Here is a 23,756-nt window from a genome sequence, read left to right as displayed (position 1 = left end):
TGTATCTTTAAAGGCAAACAAAATTTAACCAGGGAACAAGACGAAGTTGAAAAATTTTTGGCTTGTTTCAGAAAATTCATGTATCAAGTACACTATCTTTGGTTTTAACATTAAAGTTGTTTACATAGCTGGGTGAGTCCATTGGTACAAAGCTCGAACATTGATAAGTGCTAAATTGAGATTTCCTGCTTATAACGTTTTCCTGCTTATAATGTTTTTTTCTTGTGCTCCCTTGAAAAACATTATAACAGGGTTATACTGTATATATTTTTTGTGTATGGAGTGAGGCAGCCCAGTGGTAAATGTTAAGGCACTGGACTTTTCTTCAGAGGACTCTGGTTTGAATCTCTGTCTGACCATCCTGATTCCAGTTCTGAAATCATCTTAGTCTAATTTTGGGATGGTGTCTTTTATATATATATAAATGTGTCATAGCATTTCCTCTCCAAATATGGCTGGTCTGTCATTGTGTGTTACCGCCTTTAATGACCTTACCATCGACAAGCTGCCAAGTCCAAATAAAATAATAATAAGAAAAAAATGTTTTGTGTTTTCATTTGGGTGTTTAGAATTGTGTACTATATCAGAATTTTAACATTTTCAGAGCATTCAAGTTCAAGAATCCAGCCACCATTGCTGTCCACAAGTGGTGTTGAAGCTTCACACACTCCTTCCAAGGCTGTAAGCAATGGCGATATTACTTCTTCACTTTCTAGGGATGTGCTGGATGGGGCTAATGGTCAGTTAGTGGAAAGCTCTCAGCAATATGTCTCACATCACCTGTCAAGACCCTCTATTTCACAGCTTTCCGATTCTAATCGTTTTAGAAGACAGTCCCATTCTCCAATGAGAGTTACCTCTAAAATGCTTAGCAGAAGTGCTAGCAGCAGTGAAACAAATCTTCCTGAAAAATGTTCTGGAAGATCAGCAAGTGGTCTACCAAAAAGAAATGATTCTGATAAAGTTGCGAAACTGAATCGTGGGAGAGAGCCATCACCTCAGCTAGCGAGAGTAACAAGGAAACCAGTCAGTAGCACCTATAACAACACTTGGAGTGGCAGGCCAGACAGACAAAGAAATCGTCCTTCCTTAACTGCTGACTCTTATGTTAGTAGTCAAAATGGAGGAATGGGTAATAGAAACTCTTTTCAACGCAATAGTTTCGGTGCTTACGGATCATCCCATTCCAGTCCTAGATCTGGGGCCAGACACATGAAAAAGAGCTCATTACCTTCATCCCTCCAGTCTTCACCGACAAAACAAATTTCACCACTTTTAGAACAGATTTTGCAGGTTGGTGATTTAAGTAATGATGAAATTTTACTTAAGAAAATGAAAGAAATTATACAACATTACTCCGATGTTGTAGATAACAAATTGGTAGACAAAGGGAGTTTCGAACTTTCAGACACTGTGCCCAGTGGTGATGAAAGTTTAGATTTTACATTGGAATGGGTCCGTGGAAATGGTTCATTAGAAGGAATCAAACAAACCATGCCCACAAAGAAATTGACTTGTTCTAGTGATCCTGGAGATGTAGTACAGCCGGATAGTCTTGATTTTGGCGGTGTTAAAGCAGGTCCAAGCCCCAGAAGAGATTTGAAAGCTGAGAGTTCAGCCAGTAGAATTCCTGCACCAACATTTTACAGACCACATTCATCTGAACCGCCATCACTGTAAATTTATCATTTTATTGTTGCTATTAACATTTTAGTTATCATGTTAGGCCATTTACTATAACAGTGTTTAAACTTAAGTATTCTGAGAGAAGAAAAATGTTGATATAGTAACACCAAAGTGGTAATGAGAATGCTAAAACTAGTTTAAAGCATGTAGTAATGTACCACTGGTCTAAAAGGCACCATTTTCAAATAGTAAGCATGTTTGGTTAGCCAGTTGGATTGGAACAGGTGGAAGTTTTCTCTTGGTGAGGCAGAGCAGTATCAAGTCAGAGGTTGACATTTGGCTGCTGCACCTAGTTGGCTTGACCACCTGTAAGAAAACTTTCACGCATTTAACTCTTATCGGCCAACAAAACATTCTTAGAAAATGGTGTATTTTAGGTTGTAAGCTTATTACACATTTTCAATTAGTACTAGCTTTACTATCAGCACTGTAGAATTTTCTATACATATTTTCTCTTCATCCTGTATGGTGTTTATTGGCTGAGAGACTGCAGCTATAGTAGTCATTGTTCAAATTGATTGCTAATATCTTTATATTTTTTAAAGTGCTAATTTTTTATTATTATTTAATAGTGATTTAGTTTTCATCTGAGTGACATTTTATGTTTTTATTTTTATTTGTTCATTACTCAATGATTATTACTACAACCTTTTACCAAATTTTTTAATGATGTTATATGCTGATATACTGTTTAACATTCCATGTATATTTTGATTTCCTATCATAAAATTATATGATTTAGCAAATCATCTTCAAAACTCTCACTGTTAAATTTTCTATTTTACTGTCTTTTTTTGAAAATCTATTTTAAGGCATGAAAATAATGCAGAATTATTTTATTGAAAGTTATGTTTGAGAGCTCTATAATGTTTATTTTGATCAGTTGTAAGTTTTGTAGTAGACAAAATTTGGTAGTGAGCTATTTTCTTGTAACATGTTACATATTGAAGCTGGTTCTATATAAACTAGAACAAATTTTTAACTATGAGTTTTATCTTTGCAAAAATATTTTTTCTGCGAATATATATTTGGAATAATATAATAAATATCTAGAATAAAATGGCACTAAACATTTTTATTCAAGGTTTGATACAATTTAAAAAGTGTCACATAAAAATTTTAATTTTTATATGGATAACTAGATAATCTATTTTTGGCACTATCTGTAAGGGTATAGTTGTAGAAAATGTATTTTATTATATTTACTAACTTCACTCATTTGATTCAGCATATACATATATTTTTCAAATTTGATACATGTAAACTGTGGCAAAGGGTGGTTATTAAAGTATAGGAACAAACCTTTTAAAAAAAAAAAATCAAAATTGGAGTATTTTAAGAAATGTGGTTTTATTAGCTAGCTAATATTTCATGTTACGTTTAACCTCTAATAACAAAAAAAAATGAATTTACAAAAGCTTCATTTTTACAACTAAGCATAGACCTATTACATTTTGTTATGTGAACAGTACACACCCCACAGTATTGAAATGTTGTAACGCACGGCCTGATTCAAATACTGATTTAATAAAATATAAATGATGAATAAAACCAAAAAAAATGGAACTAGCTTATTTGTAACAATTTAGTAAGTTTTTTAAAGACATATTTAAAAATTACACTTGTACAACACAAACCAGAAATTTTTTCAGCATATTTCACTTTCAATAGAAACAAAATCTATATCTGTAACATGTTTGGCAGTTATTTTGTACATTTGCTTACTTACACACAACATCCTATCTTATTTGTAAATAAAATCAATTCTTTGAGTTTTGTGAACAAATATGTCAGTCATGTAATGATAAAAAAAATTTTGTTGTATTATCTCAAGCAATAGTTTCCTTTAAATCAATAACATTCCATAACATTCCGAAAGATGACATCTTTTCTCGTTCTGGGATTTCCTGATAAATGTTGTTATCCTTTTTATAGAAGGAAACGAATGCTTGACAGAAGCACGTATTGCCGGGATAGTCACTATTAAGCAGCATAACTTATGCAATTCAGGAAATTCGTCTAATGCTTCACATTGTAATAATCTCAAAAACAGATTTTTATTTGAATTCGAATAAACAAAATTTTGCTACCACCAGTTCACTTCATGAACAAGGTACGTCAAAGTGGTTTCCATACGACTATTCGAATGCCTCAGGGAAACTTTAAGTGGTCTTTGTCTTTGTTTGGATCCATTAAAGAAAGAAATTTCAAATCTTTGAGAAGATTGAATTGAACACTGAACTGCATTCAAATGTTGTGAATTATTTTATATATATATATAATATAGTTTCATGCTTTGCTTCTTCTGTCATTTGTTGTTTCTTAGTAGGAGGATCCTCTTGTAACTCTGACCAAATCATAGAGACTGTATCTCTCTTCAAACTAACAATATTTTGAGTTTTTACACCACACAGCCGCACAATCTGGAATGTCTGTCTGCCATAGTGCCTTTGTTTTTGTATAGAGACATCTTTTCTTCCTCTCGCGATATGCACTGTTCCCCTCCTCTGCCATCCAATGTTTCCTCCCCGACTTACCTCCATGACTTGGATGGCTGGAGGAAGCAAAGCCAACTGTGTGTTCCCTTGCACTGAATAATCAGCAGCCTAGGTTTGCAGAGGGAGTTTACATTTTCCACTACTTTTCAACAGTTAATTTACATTTTAAATAATATTACAAAGGATTACTGAAATAATTGTAAAGCCCACTTTTCTGACAACACACCATATTCATTTATAATCAACACACGTTCATTGTTGATGCAAGAGAAGCAGAGCACTGTTCTGGTTCCCCATTCCAGCCACATACATACTTCGTGTACGAATGGTAGCTACGAAGATACCCCTCTCTCTTTGCTATAGCATAAGAAGCAGACAAAAGACAATAGATCTCAACTTTAGGAGTGCAGTTCAGTATTATGTTTAAACAGCACATTTTTATTCACACATGTAGTTTTTTTTATAATTAGCTACTATTGAATTAACATGTTTGAATAAAATATTCAAAATCTAAGTAATAGGCATTTTATTTCTCTTTAAAGTAGGGGTACGTATGGTTTCCTTGGTTCATGGAATATTTGTCCTTGTATGTAAATCAGATATAAATCAGATATGTTTATCTGGCATTAATTTTAAAATTTTGCATTTCTGCCAATAAGTATCATTTTCTTTGGTGTCATTGTACACAGTTTTAGTCCTCAAATTTGTTTGATGTTTGTCAGTTTATTGCAAAGATGTGCTTCTTAATGGGACTTGTAACATACTATGAATAAGTAATTTCTCTCTAAATATTAATGTAGTAATTTTTCATTCATCAGAGGAAAGAAGACTAATCTGCAATTTGTGGTAGTTTATCACCAAAGTTCTCCTACTGACAAATCACAAAACTCATTTAAGACATCATTAGGAGTTATTATTTATTTCAATTCCAAGGTTTTAATTTATTTGGTAGAGTAGTAGTACATTAACATCCCTTCATTTCTACCTCAATATCATTATAGTGGAAGGGTTTGCACTATATTTTGTTTTGGTTGAAATTCTCAGCCAGTTTTAAATTATAATTTAGTGTCAAATATGTTATTGTTCAAAATGTTTCTTGAGTAGTTCAGAAGTATGAATCTGAATTTGTTAATTACTCATATATTTTTATTGTTAATGTGTGTATTCATAAAGTTGAATTTAGTTATGAAAAAGTTTAAATAGAATGTTGTGGGTCATTATATGTGGTAAATTATTTAATTTATGCTATAAATTCTGTGGTTCACAATCCATTCATAAGATTACTACTTTGTGCAGAACCAAATGTGCAGTATCAGCAATGTTGCATTTGAGTAATGTAAAATCCAAAATTTAAAATGCTCTTTATCTGTAGACTCTCTAGCATTGTTGGAACACATGTTATAACATGATACCTAGGTATAAATAAATCTTAGCACATCAAAGATTATTTTGAATGAATGTTTACTGTAACTAGGGGTGTGCGAATATTTGTAAACACAGTTGTAAATAGCAATTAGTAAACTATTCACATTAAGAGAATTAATATCAAAATAAAATTTGTGAATTTTTACATTCACGTCTGTTTAGTTTAGTTTCTCATGGTTTCAGGTTATTCATTTTTCACCAACTTGTCAACTTGTCATTTCTAATCAATCAATATATTCATATTAACATGTTCTGCAAAGCATGTATAAAAATTTTAATCCTAGAAATTAAAATATATAATAAAATTAATACGTTCACAGTAGCTTGACGGTAGTAAATAAGCACGACACCATTTCCAGATGAAACAGAACGTTAGAAATAATGCCAACACCTAACCTATTTTTTATGAACATTTGCTATAATTTGTAGAATGTTAAAATAAATATTCTAAACATTTATTTGTATTATAACATTTTCGGTATTTGTTTTGATAATCACATTTAATCACAAGAGTTTTGTCTGTCACAGTTGTTTGAGATTCATTTCCAGATTTTGCACTATATTTTTAACTATTTTATATTTTGGCTACCGAACGGAACAACAATAATTGTCTTCAATCTTTCATGTTGTCTCTATGATGAATATTTGTATGCGGTTTGCTACCACATAATAAAATGCTAACTGAACCACAGTTACTAGTTTCGTTGATTGCAGAAAAAATTTATGGAAACCAGCTACAGAACATGGATTTGGATTTTAACTTTATCTATGCGTGTAGTTAACTATTGTTTTTGGGTGCTGTGTAAGCCTAACTTCTGTTGCATTCCTTAAAAATGTATAAATGGGGATTTATATTTTTTAATGAAGTAATTTGAAGTTCATTGCTATGAATTGATACTGGGCAAAGTGGTGGAGAGTAATTTTCTCAGAGTTTGAAACGTGACAAACCAAATATATCTCAAAAAAATAGTGAAGATACCTTAACTTTTTTTTCCAGCAACAAACAAACAATAGAATGTAAATGTACCACTTACGTTCTGTAAACTCCAACAGGTAGCCTATTTAAATTATAGTTGACAAATTTTTTTAATATTTTTATAATTAAATATTATTTGCAATGTAATTATTTAATTTTTTTTTCTTTTCATTTATTTGAATTCACAATATGGTAACTTCTCAACCTTAAGCAAGCCACCACAACTTGTACAAACAATTGGGAGCAGCATCTTCTAATAGCAATATCTTAAAAATGAAATATGAAAATTTACATAAATTACACATGACATTAAATGTGCTGTTACAGGCAGATATACGTAATAACAAAATACTTAAACTGCTAAAAAAAAGGTTGATGGAAGAAACTAATAAAGTCGCCTTTTACGAAACCAAATACAAAATTTTAATAATGGTAAAAAATTCTTTGAAGTACAGAATACCAATAAATGAGGATAAATGCAGGAGGATAGGCTGGCTTATAAACTTAACTAATCCTAAAATTGAAACAGGTAAATATACAATCATTTTCAAAAATATTATATATACCTGGTGCAAATATACAACTCCTTAAAAATATCAGCTTAAATTACACTCATTTAATTTATCTGAGCTTTTATCCTCCAAAACCATTATAAGCAATGCGTGAATATTACTTAAAACATTTACTCTCTCTACCAAACAAATTGATAACATATTCTAAAAATTTTACAAAATTGTACCTATAGACCCGGTCTCAGAGTGATAAATGTCTTTTCCTTGCTGCCGACTTGAGTCAGTTGTCAACAGTCTTAAACAAGGAAGGATGATTTATGTCCATTATAATTGGCCAAAACTTAATTTACTCTTTCTTTCTTTGTGCACTCGAAAATCATTTTCCTTGCAAAATTTTAATCCTTAGCTCAGGATACAAGTCAAACACTTGTGACACAAGTCGAACACTCATGACGTAGGTAGTTCGGCACAACTGTTAAATTGGGCAATGCTTTCAGTACACAGTTCCTCACACTTTTCAAGGGCAGCTTAAAATATTGGATGGTTTCACTTACTTGCATTTTTGGGAGTCCCTGAAGAAAAGGCTTAAAACCAGAAAACCAAACCTGGTAATTTGGCGTAACCAACGTGCTCTTGATAGTACATCAATGCCAAGCTAAGACCCTTGGCACACGCCTGTGCAAAAGTGCATAAGCCACCGCCGTTCTCTGGTGGCGGGTCGCACCATCTCGTAGCAATTGTCGCACATAGTCTGCAGTCATTTTTCTTCTTTGTGAAAACGGTCATCAGGCAAGAGCGCTAACACACGCCTCCTACCTTGAGCGTGGCCAATTCGGCACACCTGTGTCCAAATTCCGACTGCATCACCACTCCCCTTCACCACCCCTCTAGCGGCCGTGAAGGAAACCATTTAGACTGTAGATTTGGTAAATGTTTTTTTTTTTTTTTTTAACTTAAAGTTCAAAAACTTATTCACTATTAAGTGACTGTAGCAAAAGTTAAACTAATTTACATAAAAAAAATATGAAAATAAGTAAATTATTTAACTGTATAAAGATGAGCATTTTACAGCTCATTACAACATTTATAACAAAAATATACCTTGGTGTAAATTTAGCATGTCTTTAAAACTAAACAAACTAAAAAATGAAACCAAGTTTTAAAATTACCATAGTAAAAATTGAAATCAATACAACCATAAAATAATAAAAAACTAGCTTTTAGTATTTAAAGTCTAATAAAAAGTTCCAAAATCCAAGCATCAACAATTGATATGATGTATAACTTGATATCAAAAACAACTGAGAAAAGTGGTTTGCCATTGTTATAAACTTTGTTTTAGCTAATTATTATAGTTCACTTAGCATTCAAGGATTTCATAAACCACATTTAAGAAAAAAAATTAGACACTGTGGTGACTAGTTTCTTTCAAATTAAATCTCAAGAACAGAAAAATTTGCTGTATAAATAAATCTAGTCTTGCTACCTGCAAACCTTTTTTGTGAACATTAGAACATAATTTCTTTACTACTTTTATTTTGTATAGTAATACACCAAAGCAAAATATGACTTATTTTTGACTTTGAAATTATTTGCTTTAAATTTGAAAATTGTATTATTCAATTCAAAAATATTTGACCACCAAAATATCCACTATTCGCACACCCTAACTTTAACTGAGTTTCTCACTTACATGTTTAAAATATTAAAATTAGGCACACCTATATTTCTATAACTTAAACATATTTTAAAGGTGGTATTAGAGGTTTATGTAGGTAGTAACTAGTAAATTATACGTATATTAATAAATCAGAAAAGTATGTGTGTGATTTTATTTGAATGACAGTGTAATATTTTATATTTTGATTTATTTTCCTACTGAATTAGACAAATAATTGTGAGTTCTAATCATAGTTCTAATGTAAGAATGTTTTCTAAATTAGATTTAAAATATTTTTTCAGCTTTAATACCAAATTTACACATGTAATTTCATAAACCATGTCTTCTCATTAATTCGTTAGTTGTGATCTAACATTTTTTTGCACATAGGTCCTAAAAATATAGAAGTGTGTATGGTTACGGTTTTACTTTGTGATAAATTAGGTTTATTATAAGCTGTCATAGTTATTTTGCAACTTAATATCCTCTATGTTTAATGTATACATTCCATTGTAAGTTAAGACAAGATTATGATTATTATGGCACTCTTCTTAACCAATTTTAGAAACATTAATGTGACATGTTAATTGTTTAATAAATTAGTATGTTTGTCTAAATTTCAACAAAAAAACTTTTTTTAGGTGCAAAAATATTTACAGGTTAATAGTTTTAATCTCAAGGGCAGTTGAAATTATTGAAGTTATACTTCTTTAGGCACATTTAGGGTGAAATTTTTGTATGCAATGGAAATGCAATGATATGTGTGCTCACATAGGCAGAAGTTAAACATAAAGTTTAATGCCGATGTGCGGAAACATTGAAAGACTGGTTGATCAGGTTCAGATTCCACTATAAACACAAATGAACATCACTGTGTGGATGTGTGGTAGCCATCTTGTCAAAAGTGTAAATCTTTTGCGTGCGCGCGCGCGCGCGTGTGTGTGTGTGTGTGTGTGTGTGTGTGTCTCTCTCTCTCTCTCTCTCTCTCTCTCTCTCTCTCTGTCTTCCTGTGTCTCTCTCTCTCTCTCTGTCTTCCTCTCTCTTTCTCTTTCTTTCTATCTTTCTTTCTCTCTCTCAATATGTTTGTGGTTACCTCTAACAACAATAATTTTTTGGTTTTTGAATTATATTCTATTGCTGTGGTGGAGATGGTTTCTTGTAAGTAGTGTAATTGACCTGAATTTTAGTGGGTAAAGTCCCTGTGATGATAAGACTGTGCCGGTGGATGCTCTTATGATGTTGTCGCCGCGGTGCTGATTCAGAAGTGTATGCATACTACAATAAATGCCGGTGCTTGGACGGTGAGCCTAGATCCACTTTGTAGTATAGGTGGTAGGGTGTCTTATTTATTTAATATGCTTCATTGCACTTTAAATTGCTGACTATAAAGAAATAAATGGCAAACAAGCAGCACTCAAAAAAACTATGCAAACTTTACTGTGATCCTTTGCTATTCAATATCACAAGTTTTGTAAAGAAAGTAATCATTCATTGCCTATGTATGTTTCGTACACTCATCAAATACTTGCATATTATTGTTATTTGTAGATAAGTTTTTATTTCTGTTAATTAATTGTGCAACATTTTATAAATTAATAAAATGGTTTCTATACATAGGCCTGTAAATACCGCCAATATAAATACTGTATCTAATGAGAGAACAAATAGTGAACGTGTAGGTGACAACTGCTTGTTCATGTTTACAAACACATTTTCAGCTAACAAGAGTTTGTGAGTAAGCATCTTTTTTTTAATGAGATATATTTTGTTTGTTAATGTTTTGTTTATTTCATTGAATATTCTTTCAGTGATAATATTATTTAAGTTGCTAATCTAACCTAACCTAACCAAACTATTTGTTTCAACAATTTTACAATATTTTTAATAAAGGTAACTTAATCCAACCAACCTTGATTTGACAATATTTTGGTTAATGTTAAGGTTAGTTTAAGAATAAGTATTTCAGAACTAACTATAAGAATAACTCAAAAGTGCTAATCCTCGAAAACAAACTTAGGGTGAATGAAAGTATTTGATATAATTTTTACTATTAAAACTAGGGCTGTGCAAATCCCAAAATTTGGGAAACATTTAGAGATCACTGTAAGTTTTTTTTTTACATTCAATTACGTAAATTTAGAGAAAACTAGTTTTATATGGTTGTTCAGAGACATAACTATAACTGCGTTATCAGCTAGCCTTGGTTTACCGGGAAGAGAACCAGTCAAGTAGTTACAAATACGTATCGGTAAAACATTGCACAATGCAGTGTCTGCCCGGTGCTAAGTTTTATTCTAAACGTGGCGAAGGGTATTTGTATAGATTAGGTAGAAAACATTCTGCCACAAACGTAAGGAAGAAGGATGATTATCTTGAATGTTAAGACACATTTTTTGGGTAGACCAGGTATAGGACTGCCCTGCTGCTGGTGATGTTTATCTTGACAGCTCTGGCAATTCTATTCTCCTGTGGGCTGACGGTGCTAGAAACGTTTGCTCCTTTTACCCCAGCATGCATTCACTGGACAGATAAATATTTATAATTTACTGTAAAATTATAATTCAATACTATTATCTTACTTCTTTCCTTTTATTGTTGTACTTTAATAAACTTTTAGCATGCATGTTAACTCTTGGTTTTTTAATCATGCCAAAGAAGAATAACTTCTAATGTGTGTATGTAAGTACACACACTTTTTTTTATTAAAAAAATGTATTTAACTACTTACAGTTGTGAAAAATATATGTTATATTAGATATATTTAAGCACATCCTATGCTGAGTTTGATTTTTGGTTTCCAGTTTAATTTGCAACAAAATGTGAATGCTGGCAAGCAAAGAATTTATGTTTGGTAGGTATGACTACTGTATTTATTTTAAAAATTGAGTGTAATTTATACTTATCAACAATATTTTTGTGTTGTCCAAGGAAAAATCTACAAATATTTAAAAATCTGTAGTATTTGATATTCAGGTACCGGTACTTGTAAATATATTTTTGAAAAAAACGTATATGACATTCCAATTGGATTTGATTCTTTGTTTATTAACCAAGTGTTATTTAAACCTCTATTTCACATAAAAAGAAACTAAACGTGTGTTCAGTCATCTTACTTTATGTGTGTGTGTGTTTGCATTTGTGTGCCTCCTTCAGTTCATATTTTACTTAATATATTTGAATAAAGTTATGTAAGACAGGAGATATTACAAGATTTCTTATTATGTATGATGTGCAAGAGTAATAACAAAGGCACATTTTATTTGTAAAATATACACAACATTAATAAATGACTTAATGTGGATTTGTGATGCTGTGAAAAAGTTATTTGAAACTGTTGAAAATTGTGTTAGTTAATGGCCTATATTTAAGAGTTAATTGATAACTAACTTTATTTGCTGGCAAATAGTTTATGATGTTTTATGTCAAAATTTCATTGGTGGAATATATGAGAGAATTAATTATCATAATTCTTTACAGACTTTAGTGTCACATTACCTTGTAGTAAATAATAGCTGTAGTATGTTGCACCAGTGTGCCTATTCACGTGCAATTCATTCCAATTTTTCTTGTGATAAGGAAATTTTAAGCTGATAATATTAATTAGTTCCTTGTTGGTATTTAGCTGGCACTATAATCATGAAAGAGCAGACACTTAGGATTAATAATTGATATGGTTATGTCCTTTGACATTTTCTGTAGAGAGTATGTTATTTTCATTTCTTGCCGCTTGTGCCTTCAAGCGTATGTTAGAGTTTTTTTTTTTATCAAAAGTTGTTTATATGTTTTTTGTTATATTCAACTAGACTAGTTAGATAAAAAATTGCCTCATTTGCCAGCAAATGTTTTATATTATGAGGTTGTTGATTTAAGCAATACCCTTAGATATTTTCAGGTTAATTATTTATAAACATGTTATTTATTTTAACCTTATTGTTAATATTTTATAGTTTCTGTGCATATAACATGAGAAAGAAACGTTGTTAGATAATAAATGTTGAATAATATCCTTGCCTTATGGTGCAACATTTTGGTGCATGCAATTCTTAATTTAGTGTACTTCAAATGTGTTAATATTGTAACTTATATTTTTTGTAGTCTTAAAATTCAAATAACCAAATAGGTTTTAAAACCAATACATGTTACCATATTTTATAGCATTGTCTTAGTTTCAATCTTAGCTGCTGCCTAATCTGCAAAGAGCTGTTATTTGTTTGTATATAGATAGTTCAGTAATATGTTATTCTTCAATAAAAATATTAATTGTATTTTTCTGTAGTCAACTGTAAACAGGGTGTTTAGCTGGTCTCTATTTATTTTTAATAAGTAAACAATTCTCATTAACTGGCCATCATATCAGTAATATTCTAAACGTATTAAAAAATGAGTCTTTTCAGGAGCCACATAAACATCTAAGGAATGGATGCAAATGTGATAATAAAAAGGGTAGTTTGTTTAGCAGGTGTATACTAGGATAAAACAGCCATTTTTGGGGATTGATTGCCTTAGCATTCAGAAAAATAAAGACTGGTGACTCAACCTGTATCCCATATATTGGTCACAAATATGATAACAATACAGTAAATTTTATTCAGTGTAAAATGTATTATTGCATTTAAAATGTTTTGTAATATTTATCATACATCACAACTTGCTTGTAAGTGCCACGTAAATACTAAATTTAAGGGTGCATTTCAATATTTAAAACATTTATAGTGAAAAGGTGCTAATGAAATTGATATTGTTTTTGTTTATACAATGAAGACTCAAGAAAAATATGTTGTTAGCTGTAGTTTTTTGTTACAATGAATCATATGCAATGTTTGTATCCTAGTTGCATTTACTTTTTAAGCATTTGTAAATGTTTAAAATTTTACCAACTTTTATATTTATTTAATGTGGTTACTGGTTTTGGTATACATTATTCTATGTTGGTTCTGTGCTATGAATGATTATGTTTATCCTTTATTCTAATTGTTTTATTTTTAAAATGAAAGATAGGTTAAAATAATTTTAATTTACTATGACAATTTTTGTAATGCTTTGTGTTGATTTTTTTTTTTTTTTTTTGAAAATTTTATACTGTGTAGTGTTATTTCAACATTGAGTTAATAAAATTTAGATGCCAGTAACTGATTTAACTTAGTTCCAATATACCACATCACTTTATAGAAAATGCTAACTTTTTTGTACTGAACTTCATTAAAATGTAATATATTAATTTGTCAATTTTTTTTTTAACATTCAAAGAAAATTAACCTTCCTAAATTAATTTGATATTTTATAACTGTGCCACTTTTGGTTATTCCAAGACACAATTTTTTTTTAATTAGTTAACATTTTAGTAGTATTATATTTAAATGGAACTTCAGTTTCATTTCCCCAGGTATTCTGGCTCCTCTGCACAACAGTTCGTGCAAGTTCCTGTCTCACAGGGTGTCAACAAGGCCTCTGATAACCGCCCGCGCTACTCAGTGCCACGGCTATGTTGCATCACTGTGCTGCACAGTTTCCTCACGTCCGCATGCCCAATGTTGATGCAGTGGCATGGTGAACAAACCGCAAAATCGCCAAGCAATCACTGTTATGAAGTCAGGCAGTTTCTTGCCCCCTGCACCCCATGCCTAAGTATTAGAATGGCAATGGGGAGAAGGTCGCCCTCTCCTCATAGTGATGTGTTGTAATCTGTCATTTTTCTGCAGTGCTTCGAAATAGTTCCATCTGCAGTAGACTCCTGATTATCTGGGTGCAGGTTATCTTATTTGCATGTTAACCGTGCTTTATTTCACTTCCATAAACCATAAACACAAAAATAATTTTTAACTATTAAGATTATTATTTTTTGATCTATTGATGTGACAGAGCATTTAATGCTTTGATTCAGGACTAAAAATGTTGCAAAAAAATAGTGCATACGTAATTGTAAGTGTTCGTATGCATCATGAACTTCAAAACTGCTAGAGCAAATTCTAGGCACACCCCTGTAAGCCACACGCTCTTGTGTTCAATGTGCCCTTGTGAACCATACTCAGGTCGCCACCGACACTGCGCGACCTCCATGGCTCGCGCAAAAAATAAAACTGGCCTGCATAGTTTCAAGGCAGCAGTCACATGCAGCAGTATTATTTTTGTCGTAATCTTTTGACAGTAATGTCCAATAATACACGCAAAGGAATTGTACTTGACATACAGTAAAAAAATCATCAACCAGCTAGACGTAAAATACAGCGATGTTTTAGTGATTTGTATAGCAACCTTTTTCTATAAATTACATCTAGGACTTAAGTACCTATTAAGTACAACTTTATAGAGTTGTCTAGATAGTCAGGATTAAAAATATTTATTTATTTACATTCAAAAAACTTAACAGTTTTTTTCAACATTGCTTTAACCAGTCATTACCCTAGATAATCGGGAGTCTACTGTAGAAGTAAGTTGTATCCCTCTGCTGGTCAGAATTTTCCTCTCCAGCATTTTCTCGAGCTCTAAAACTGAACAGTTGACCCGTTAATGCCATCTTAAGTAGTTTTGTCACTTCTGTTACCCTCCTCTCTGACACAAGAAACTACGCATTGTTCCACCAAATTAGAAGCACTTAATCAGGCAGCCATTGGCAAACTTCATCTGCGAGCTCTCTTCGAGGCTTTGTGCAGAAAATATTTTGGTGTAAGATGTAGTCCTGTGATTTTGCTCACCGCAGATTATGTGGAGATTAGTTGGTGAATTATTTTCTCCTGGATTTTCTTTATCAAAATTTTGGATTATCAACATCATGCTCTAACACATTAATAACCTGCATTTTTAAAATGGATGCAAAACAGTCTTAAGTTTTTCTTCAGCCTATGTAGCTGAATGTATTTTTTCCATTTTCGTTGTTTCGTTTCATTTTGTTTTTAACCCTGCTTTAACTTCATCTGTCCCAGTATTACAGTACCATATCCAACTTTAACGATTCTAAATATTTGCGGCAATTAATATTTTGGTACCACGTCAACTGTAGCCGTTTTGAATGATGGTGCTCTAAATCTATGACTAAGTTGGCCTGGTTGACTTACATTCCTTGTTCATGGTTGCCGTGTGGTATCCAACACAATCATCTTTATTCTTCTTTTAAGTTACAAATAAACAGTGAAATTTATGTTATTTCTGGGAATATTTGTATTAATCAAGTTCTTAACAAGGTGAGTAGTAATTAAATGTGTAACGAATAGCTTAAATATATTTTTGAAGGGATCCATAATTTGCTTTACTGAAAGTAATGCAATAATAGTAAATCATATTGCGATTATATCAATATTCAACCTTTTGCAAAGCATTAATTCTGAAAATTTGAAAGCCATTTTAAGTTATCTTTGCCTTATGATTTTCTTTTAAAGTAAAAGGAGAATACACAGGAATTGCAGTTTTCTTTTATTTCAGGAAATCCATGTAAAATAAAAGTTTCACACATGAATTTATAATGTCCAGATATTGTATATTTATTTAATTGTAACATGTATATTTACAGTTGAAGGAAAAAAATCCTATTGATAGGAACAACATACATAAACATCATATATGAACAAAACAACACAGGACAAAGAACAAACAAGGACAGCACAACCAGAGATCAATACTACAATGATAAAATTAAAATTATAAATAAAAACTGTTATAACTGTACCATATTAAAACCAATCAAAGGAAATAATTATTAATAAAAATGAGTGAATATATGCAAGACCAGCTCATAACCCGTGGCTTTGCTTGCACAATTTCTGAGTATTACTAAAATCGTACCATTAAAAAAAGTTGTGTGTGCAATTCCAAACATTTTTTACTGAATAAATAGACTAAATAAATGGTCAGATGCATAAAATAATTATTTCATAACATAACTTTATAAGAATGATATTTTTGGAGTAGTTATATGTAGGGCCTTTTTTTAGTATCTGATTTTAAATCTTTGGTTTCAGAGTGTTCGAAGATATATTTTGCCTGATGAAATCACACGTACCGCCTTTTAATTTCATGGGGTAGACAAATAAAAAAGATTCTTAAACTCTTACCTAAATTATTTTAACAAAGTTTATGCCATTGTTTACGCTGAGATTACATTTACTCTGGTTAGAGATATTCTTAGAATTGTTAAATGATTTCACCTTATTACAAATACCTCCCATTATTTAAGGATATTTGATCAAATTACATCTTTATTTGAAATATAAAATACATATTAGTTTACTCTTAGTTTACTTAGTGTTACTTAAACATAATCCCCCGATTTTTTACCCCTCACCTCTTTTCCCACAGGGATGCCAATGTAAAAATTAATAACTTAGTAAATATGGCAATATCTATTAACTAAACAAAAATCAAACTTAACCCTTTTCTTTCTGTGAACTGCAGGATGTGAACTCCAAAACAATTATTATAAACTTATATTTATATTGAGTTGACATTAATTTTGCTAATAATGATTTTATAGATTCCGTAACTTTTTGAAATTTATATTAATTTATAATTTTTTTTTAACCCATTTTCTGATTGATTTTACTTCCTATTCACATATGTACATGCTCCCCTGTCCCCCTGCTCTGGGCCTGCATACCCTTGGCCTGTTTCCCGGGAGAGGTTGGGGGCAGTTCCCTCTTGCCCGAGATCCTACAAGCCAGCTCCTTACAGAGGAACAGTTACCTGTTTCCAGTCGTGATCGTGTTTGTATAGTGTGTGACTTTACATGCGCTTCGCGGTGTGTGTAGCGAGCGAGTGCACTACAGCGGTTCACAGAAAAAAAGTTTTGTTTTGTAGCTGCCGCGCCCAAATTGGCCATCCAATCAGCGCACAGCCAATCAGTGTGCAACAGGCGCTGACTAGTGTTTTTGTTACTATAGTTTAGATTTTCTGAATTTCATATGCTCTGCAGGTCGTACTGTCCTAAAGAATTATTATTAAGGATTATGTGTGCCTGTATTTGATTATAAAAGTTTAAATTCCTTATTTTAATGGTTTCCATGATATTTATCATGTGTAGAAACTGGTGAATGGCAGCTGTGCTGGTGTGTCTGTCTTGGTTGGCAATTATTCTTAAATATTGGTTCTGGGTTATTTGCACAGCTTTAACACTGTGATTTGCTGCATGTCCCCAAACCTCACATTTATATAGCAGGGTAGGGAGTATGATTTGTTTATATACTACAGTAGAGCACCCCTCAACCGGAATCATTGGGGGGAGGTCTATTTCTGTTATGGGAAAATTCCGGGTAAGGGGAGTTGCGGTAGGGCCGGCCTCCCGGCCGGTTGAATGACCTTCATTCAAGCAAGCTGGCAGGCACGTGTTTCTTATCACTGTGGGTGGGTGCGTGCGTGAGGAAAGAGGAAGAAACAGAGTGGTCAGGGGAGGTATTAGGACTACAACTGCGGTGTTGTGTTACTTTGGTGTTGACGTGCAAGTGATTCACACTTCCGGGAGAGTGTATAGTCACTGCCACGCACAGTTTACATTTCACATACACAAGAATAACACTTCATGCATCTCGTTTACAAATACAAAGTTAGAAAAACACAGGTAAATGTAGACTGTTTAACCATATATTAACTTATAAATATGTTCATAATACATATTTGTGCACTAAATTTTTGTCTACAAACTGAAAGCATCACACGTTGGAAGTAAATGTTACTCGCTATCACTTGTGTCTGCGTGTGTAGTGGGAGTGGGTGTACATACTCTCGGGTCTGCTGTTTCATCATCACGCTGTTTAGTGACGGGACCTGATAAGATCTTAAACATATCTGTAATGCGAGTTTGCTTTGTTTGCTTTGACTTCTCTCCTAGTTGTTTTTTTTTAGGAGGTACAGGCTCATTAACTGCTGTTCACTTATGTAGCTTCGCTGCTCAAGTCCCGCTATCAGACGATTCACGTGAAAAATGCATTCTTCCTGAGTGATTTTTTCTGAAGGTTCGTCTACATCGGAATCTGCACTTTCTTTCACGTCTTCTTTATTCTTGTTTGTGACCATTTCCACAATCTCTTCATCTGTATAATGGTGTATGACTGGAACATCACAGTCAACAGTGAACCATTCCTCAATGTTGTTTTCTTGCAGTTCTGCGATTTCAGGACTGGTTATGGTCTCTGCATACTTCATCAGGTCATTTGCCATTGTTTTTTCTTGAGAAATATTGAATCCACGGAAGTCTACTGGCTCATTTTCATTTTCTTCGGTGAAAATTATTGTCGGCCACAGTTTGTGCCAGGCATTGTTCAGGGTAGATTTAGGGATGCTATCCCAAGCCCTTGCAAGTGCCCACACTGCATCTTTTAAACTGTAATCTTTCTTTATTTCCTCAACAGTTTTGCCACCATTTAGGTCAGTCAGGAATGATCGCAGAAACTGTGATCGATAGCGGCATTTAAGTGAGCTTAGGATTCCGTGGTCTTGGGGCTGAATGAGTGACGTGCAGTTCGGCGGCAGATAACTTGCATGTTATCTTTTGACAGGGTTTCAGCTGGTGGGTGGGCGGAACAATTATCCAACACAAGAAATATCTTGCAATCCGGGTCCAAGCCAACGCTGTTGCAGTGTTGCCTTGCCTGTCGAACAAAAATGTTATTTTTGTTGTGACCCAGGCTTTCTTGCATGACGTATATTCTACAGGCATTACCTTGACGTCTTTTAACTTTCGTGGCCGCGTACTTTTACCGATGACCAAGAGTTTGATCTTGTGTGTTCCAGCTGCGTTAGAACAACCTAACACTGTTATTCTTTCTTTGCTTTCTTTCATCCCAATATGCGCATCATTAGGTGTAGGTACACAAAGTATTTCTCAGCATACACCTCCAATATAATGCCGTCTCGTCTGCATTATACACCTGCTCGGGTGTTAGTTTTTCATCCGACACAAGCTGGGCGAACTCCAGAACATACTTTTCTGCTGCTTCTGCGTCGGCAGAAAGTTTTTCACCACTCGGTGCATAAAGAGAAATTCGGTGTATTTTCTTAAACTTGTGTAACTACCCTAATGAAAAGTCACATTCATAATCAAGTTTAAGTTCAGCATGAAAAATGTTAGCCTGCTCAGTGAGCATAGGTCCAGAAATGCTTAGTCCCTCGCTTCTCCTTTGTCGGAACTATTTCATTAAAGCTTCATCCAATTCACAACTTTTTCTTGGGCGAAGTGTTTTTCGAATCTCCATTCCCGCTTTGGATTCACTATCAACGTAAAATTTGCACAATTCATCCTTTTGCTTTTTTATGTCATAAACTGTGGACACTCCTACACCATAAAGTGTGCACATCGACTTGACAGAACTTCCGGCATCCAATTTTTTTAACATGTCTATCTTCTCTTGAATGGTCAACACTTTTCTTTGCCGCTTAGCTGTGTCGCAAGAACCCGGAATTTTCCGTTTACTTGACATAGTGAAACAATGAAACTACTTATAACGTAAACACCTTTATAGTAATTCTCGTCCGACGCAAAAACCAGCTGCGTATCAATGCAATGCGCGGGAAAGACTGGCTAGAATTAGCTCTCTGACACGTGTGCGCGCGCCTAGAAGGCATGTACAGTCAGGCACAAGTAGAAACGCCTCGTTCCAGTGCGGAAATGTTTTGTAATGTTATAATTATTATTATTTTTTTTTTTTTGGAAAATTAGTTCCGGATATCGGGAGTTCCGTTTGTGGGAATTACGGTTGAGGGGTGCTCTACTGTAGTAGCTTTTTGTAGCTGGGAAAATTGGATGAGTTTAGTAGAGGGTAAAATTCGTGGAGTTCACAGATTGCTGTATTTTTAATGTTAGTTAATGTGTGGCTACCAATTGAGCTGCCTATCCAGAGTTAGGCCTAGGTATTTAACAGTTTTTTTTTTCGTATGGAATATCCGGGTTAAAGAGTTTTAGATGAGACTTAGAGATGGTGCATTATTTTGTAATTATTATTGTGGCAGATTTAGTAGGATTTGTTTTTATTCACCATTTTGTGTACATTTGTTCTAGTGTGTTGGCGTTTAATTGCAGTTAGGGCGTAGCGACGATTGCTATGTTTGTTTAGTTATTGCAGTTTCGTCTTTATACATTTTAATTTTAGTTTCTGTTTCAGGGATATTGGCTGTGTATATGTTATATAAAAATGGTGATGGCCAAACAGATCTAATCTGATTAGATCTGATAGGCGATTGGCAACATAGAAAGTACTTAGGTACGTTTAGATAATGTGCTAAAAGATGTACTATATAGTTAGGAGGAAAGTTATATGTTATTAATTTTTGTACAAGCCCTGGGAAACATACTTTATCAAAGGCTTTTTCTGCATCTAAAAGTGTGATTACTTTAAATTGTCTAGCTTTGTGATTAAACCCTTCGGTAATGTCTTCTACTAATTTTATTAGTGGGTGGATTGTGCTGTGTTGTGGTCTAAAACCGTACAGTCCAGTCAATGAATGCTCAAAAGGGGGGGTGTAGAGGGAAATGGAAGGAACACAATTTTTGACTTTGGGACTTTGTTTGGACTAGTAAGGAGGTAAACATACTAAAAGTCCCCACTTCTAGGTGGGGAGCGGGAGGGAGGGGGGCGTGTAGAAGGTCCCCTTTTGTCGGTTTTTCTCTTATATCTCGGAAACTATACGCTCTAGTGAAAAGACCAATCTATACTAAAATAAAGCTGATAACATTTCCCACAAAATTCATTCGTTTCAATTTTTCTCTATCTCGCATAGTTTATGAGATATTTGCATTCAAATTCGCTAATTTTTAGGGGAGGAAATTTTTTTCTTACGTTTTTTGCCCTATTTGACTAGATAACCTTTTATCCGTTCGTCGTACGTAAAGGTTATGCAGGAATAAAGTTGTAGAGAATTAAATTTTCTTTAAGAATAACCAAAAAAAAATTTAGTTTATCTTCAATCGTTGTAAAGTTAGAGCAATTTTACCTTTTTGTGTAAATCGCGAGATTTTTCAGAATAGTTTAACTTCCGTATTTTTCGCTATTCCACTGCTCTAACTATATATATTAGTTAATATATACATATTTATGCGTATAAATAGTATGTAATATATAGTATATAAAAGTGGCACATAATTAAATTATTTGTTTACATGTATATATAGTGTTTTTTCAGGTACATATATAGTTCTGCAAAATTAATACTGTTTGGTATCGTTTTATACTATTTTTGGCACCGGGAATCGAATGGAAGAACTTTCAGGGCTCCTTTGTAGAGATACAGTACAGTAGATATGCACCTCCATAGAAGAGTTTTGTGGGGTTCTATTCACGTCAAGTGAGCAGCACAAAGATTTTGGACAAGCCCGCCAAATTAAGGATGCAGCTGATGTAACCAAACTAATTCAGTGGTTTGGGAAATATTTTCCCTTTCCGGCGACATCATATCCATTGCGACGGGGGTGGTTGGTGACAATACAATCACATGCTACAATGCTGTTACAGTTGGTAAACAAGCAATAGCTTAAATGGTGAGTTGCCCATTTTCTGATATTTAACTGCCTTGAAAAAATCTAGCACTCCCCCTTTCGACTGTAAGCTCGTCAATCAAGATCAATGACGAAAAAGTGTCGGTGGATCCTTTTTTGCTATTCCAACGCATAGCCATAAGCAAGAAAACTGACCAAGATTTAAAAACTTATTTGCAATATGATTAGCTCCTTTCCCTTTAGTTTCTTCAATGAGGGTGGGATGAGGAAATCGAGGAAGTCGGTTCTCTACAAAAAGCTCAAAGCAACAACCAAGAAGTACATGTGAGACACTTTGACATGTTATGGACGGAGGACTTCTCCACAAAGTTATATGGAAAAGAGGTTCCACGATATCTGTAATTTGTGATGGGTATGCCAAATTCGTGAACAGCCACTATCGTGGAAGGAGTTGTACTGTAGTGTTTGATGGGTACACGAGGTCATCATCAAGTACCAAGGTCGCTGAGCAGCAAAGGCGGTACCATCTCAGAAGTCAGCCGACATACATTTCAATCAGGAGACAGTCATAACTGTGAAGCAGGAAGACTTCCTTTCAAATGTATACAACAAAAGTCGACTGATTAACATGCTAAAGGTCACACTACAGGCACATGGAATCGGTGCCCTTCAAGCACAGAACGATACTGATGTCCTCATTGTAGACACAGCTGTAGAGTTATCACATACCACTGCTGTTGCTGTTATAGGTGAGGATGTCGGCCTAATAGTCCTGTTGATGGCCAAAATACCTGGTGACCAGGATATAATTTTCGTAAAGCCTGGACGTGGAAACATAAATCCTTCATTGTTTTCTACCCAGGAGCTTCATACCCAGGGTCTGCGAGATGTACGTTTTCTACATGCCTTCACTGGGTGCGATACCACCTCAGCAGCCTTCCGAAAGAGTAAGCTTGGATTTATCAAAATGTATTTGAAGTCTCCAGATGTCCAGGGAGCTGCTGCAGTTTTCTCAGACCTTTCCTCAACAAAGGATGATATAGAGGAAGCTGGAAAAAAAGTGTATTTTGAGGTGGTATGGGGCCCAACCTAAAGAGAGGTCTTTAAACGCTTACCGTTACCAATCTTTTGTTAAATCGGTAGCCAATATCAAACCGGACATCTCATGCCTCCCACCAACTGAGGGGGCAGCGAAACAACATTCACTGAGGACATATCACCAAGTCCAGACGTGGTTGGGACATGAGCTGCCTCAGATGTATGGGTGGGAGCTAACCACCAATAAATTTCTAATACCGGTGCACAGTGAGCAACAGGTTGCACCAGATTAAATATTAAAAATTATATTTTGTCGGTGCACGAAGGATTGTGCCACCATCAAATGTGGATGCAGAAAGGCATCTCTCAAGTGTTCCCCTGCCTGCCAAAGTTGCCAGGGTAACTGCCTTAATGGGGGACCCCTCTTGGACAATGAGGATGAAGAACTCGACATCGGATACTCTGCTAGTCATTCTCCAAGATCTATCTCCTTCCTCAACGGATGAAGAGGAAAACTAAGCAGAATCCACCCCAGGGCTAAGTTCCC

The 23,756-nt window shown here is 33.8% G+C and overlaps 1 protein-coding gene across 2 annotated transcripts in view; it reads left to right on the top strand.

The window, feature by feature from the left end:
- The window catches only part of LOC134529433 (GAS2-like protein 1), a 107,976-nt gene extending 94,006 nt beyond the window's left edge, over positions 1 to 13,970 (top strand). For both annotated transcript variants that reach the window (XM_063363518.1, XM_063363519.1), the window contains one exon: positions 605 to 13,970. In XM_063363518.1, coding sequence (XP_063219588.1) covers positions 605 to 1,680 — 1,076 coding nt within the window. In that variant the 3' untranslated portion in view covers positions 1,681 to 13,970. The remainder of the gene's footprint in view (positions 1 to 604) is intronic.
- The last annotated feature ends 9,786 nt before the right edge of the window (positions 13,971 to 23,756 follow it).

Source organism: Bacillus rossius, chromosome 2, assembly GCF_032445375.1.
Source record: "Bacillus rossius redtenbacheri isolate Brsri chromosome 2, Brsri_v3, whole genome shotgun sequence".
In the NCBI taxonomy this organism is placed as follows: domain Eukaryota; kingdom Metazoa; phylum Arthropoda; class Insecta; order Phasmatodea; family Bacillidae; genus Bacillus; species Bacillus rossius.
The sequence above is the reverse complement of the archived record's forward strand: the minus strand, read 5'-3'. Positions and strand labels throughout refer to the sequence as shown.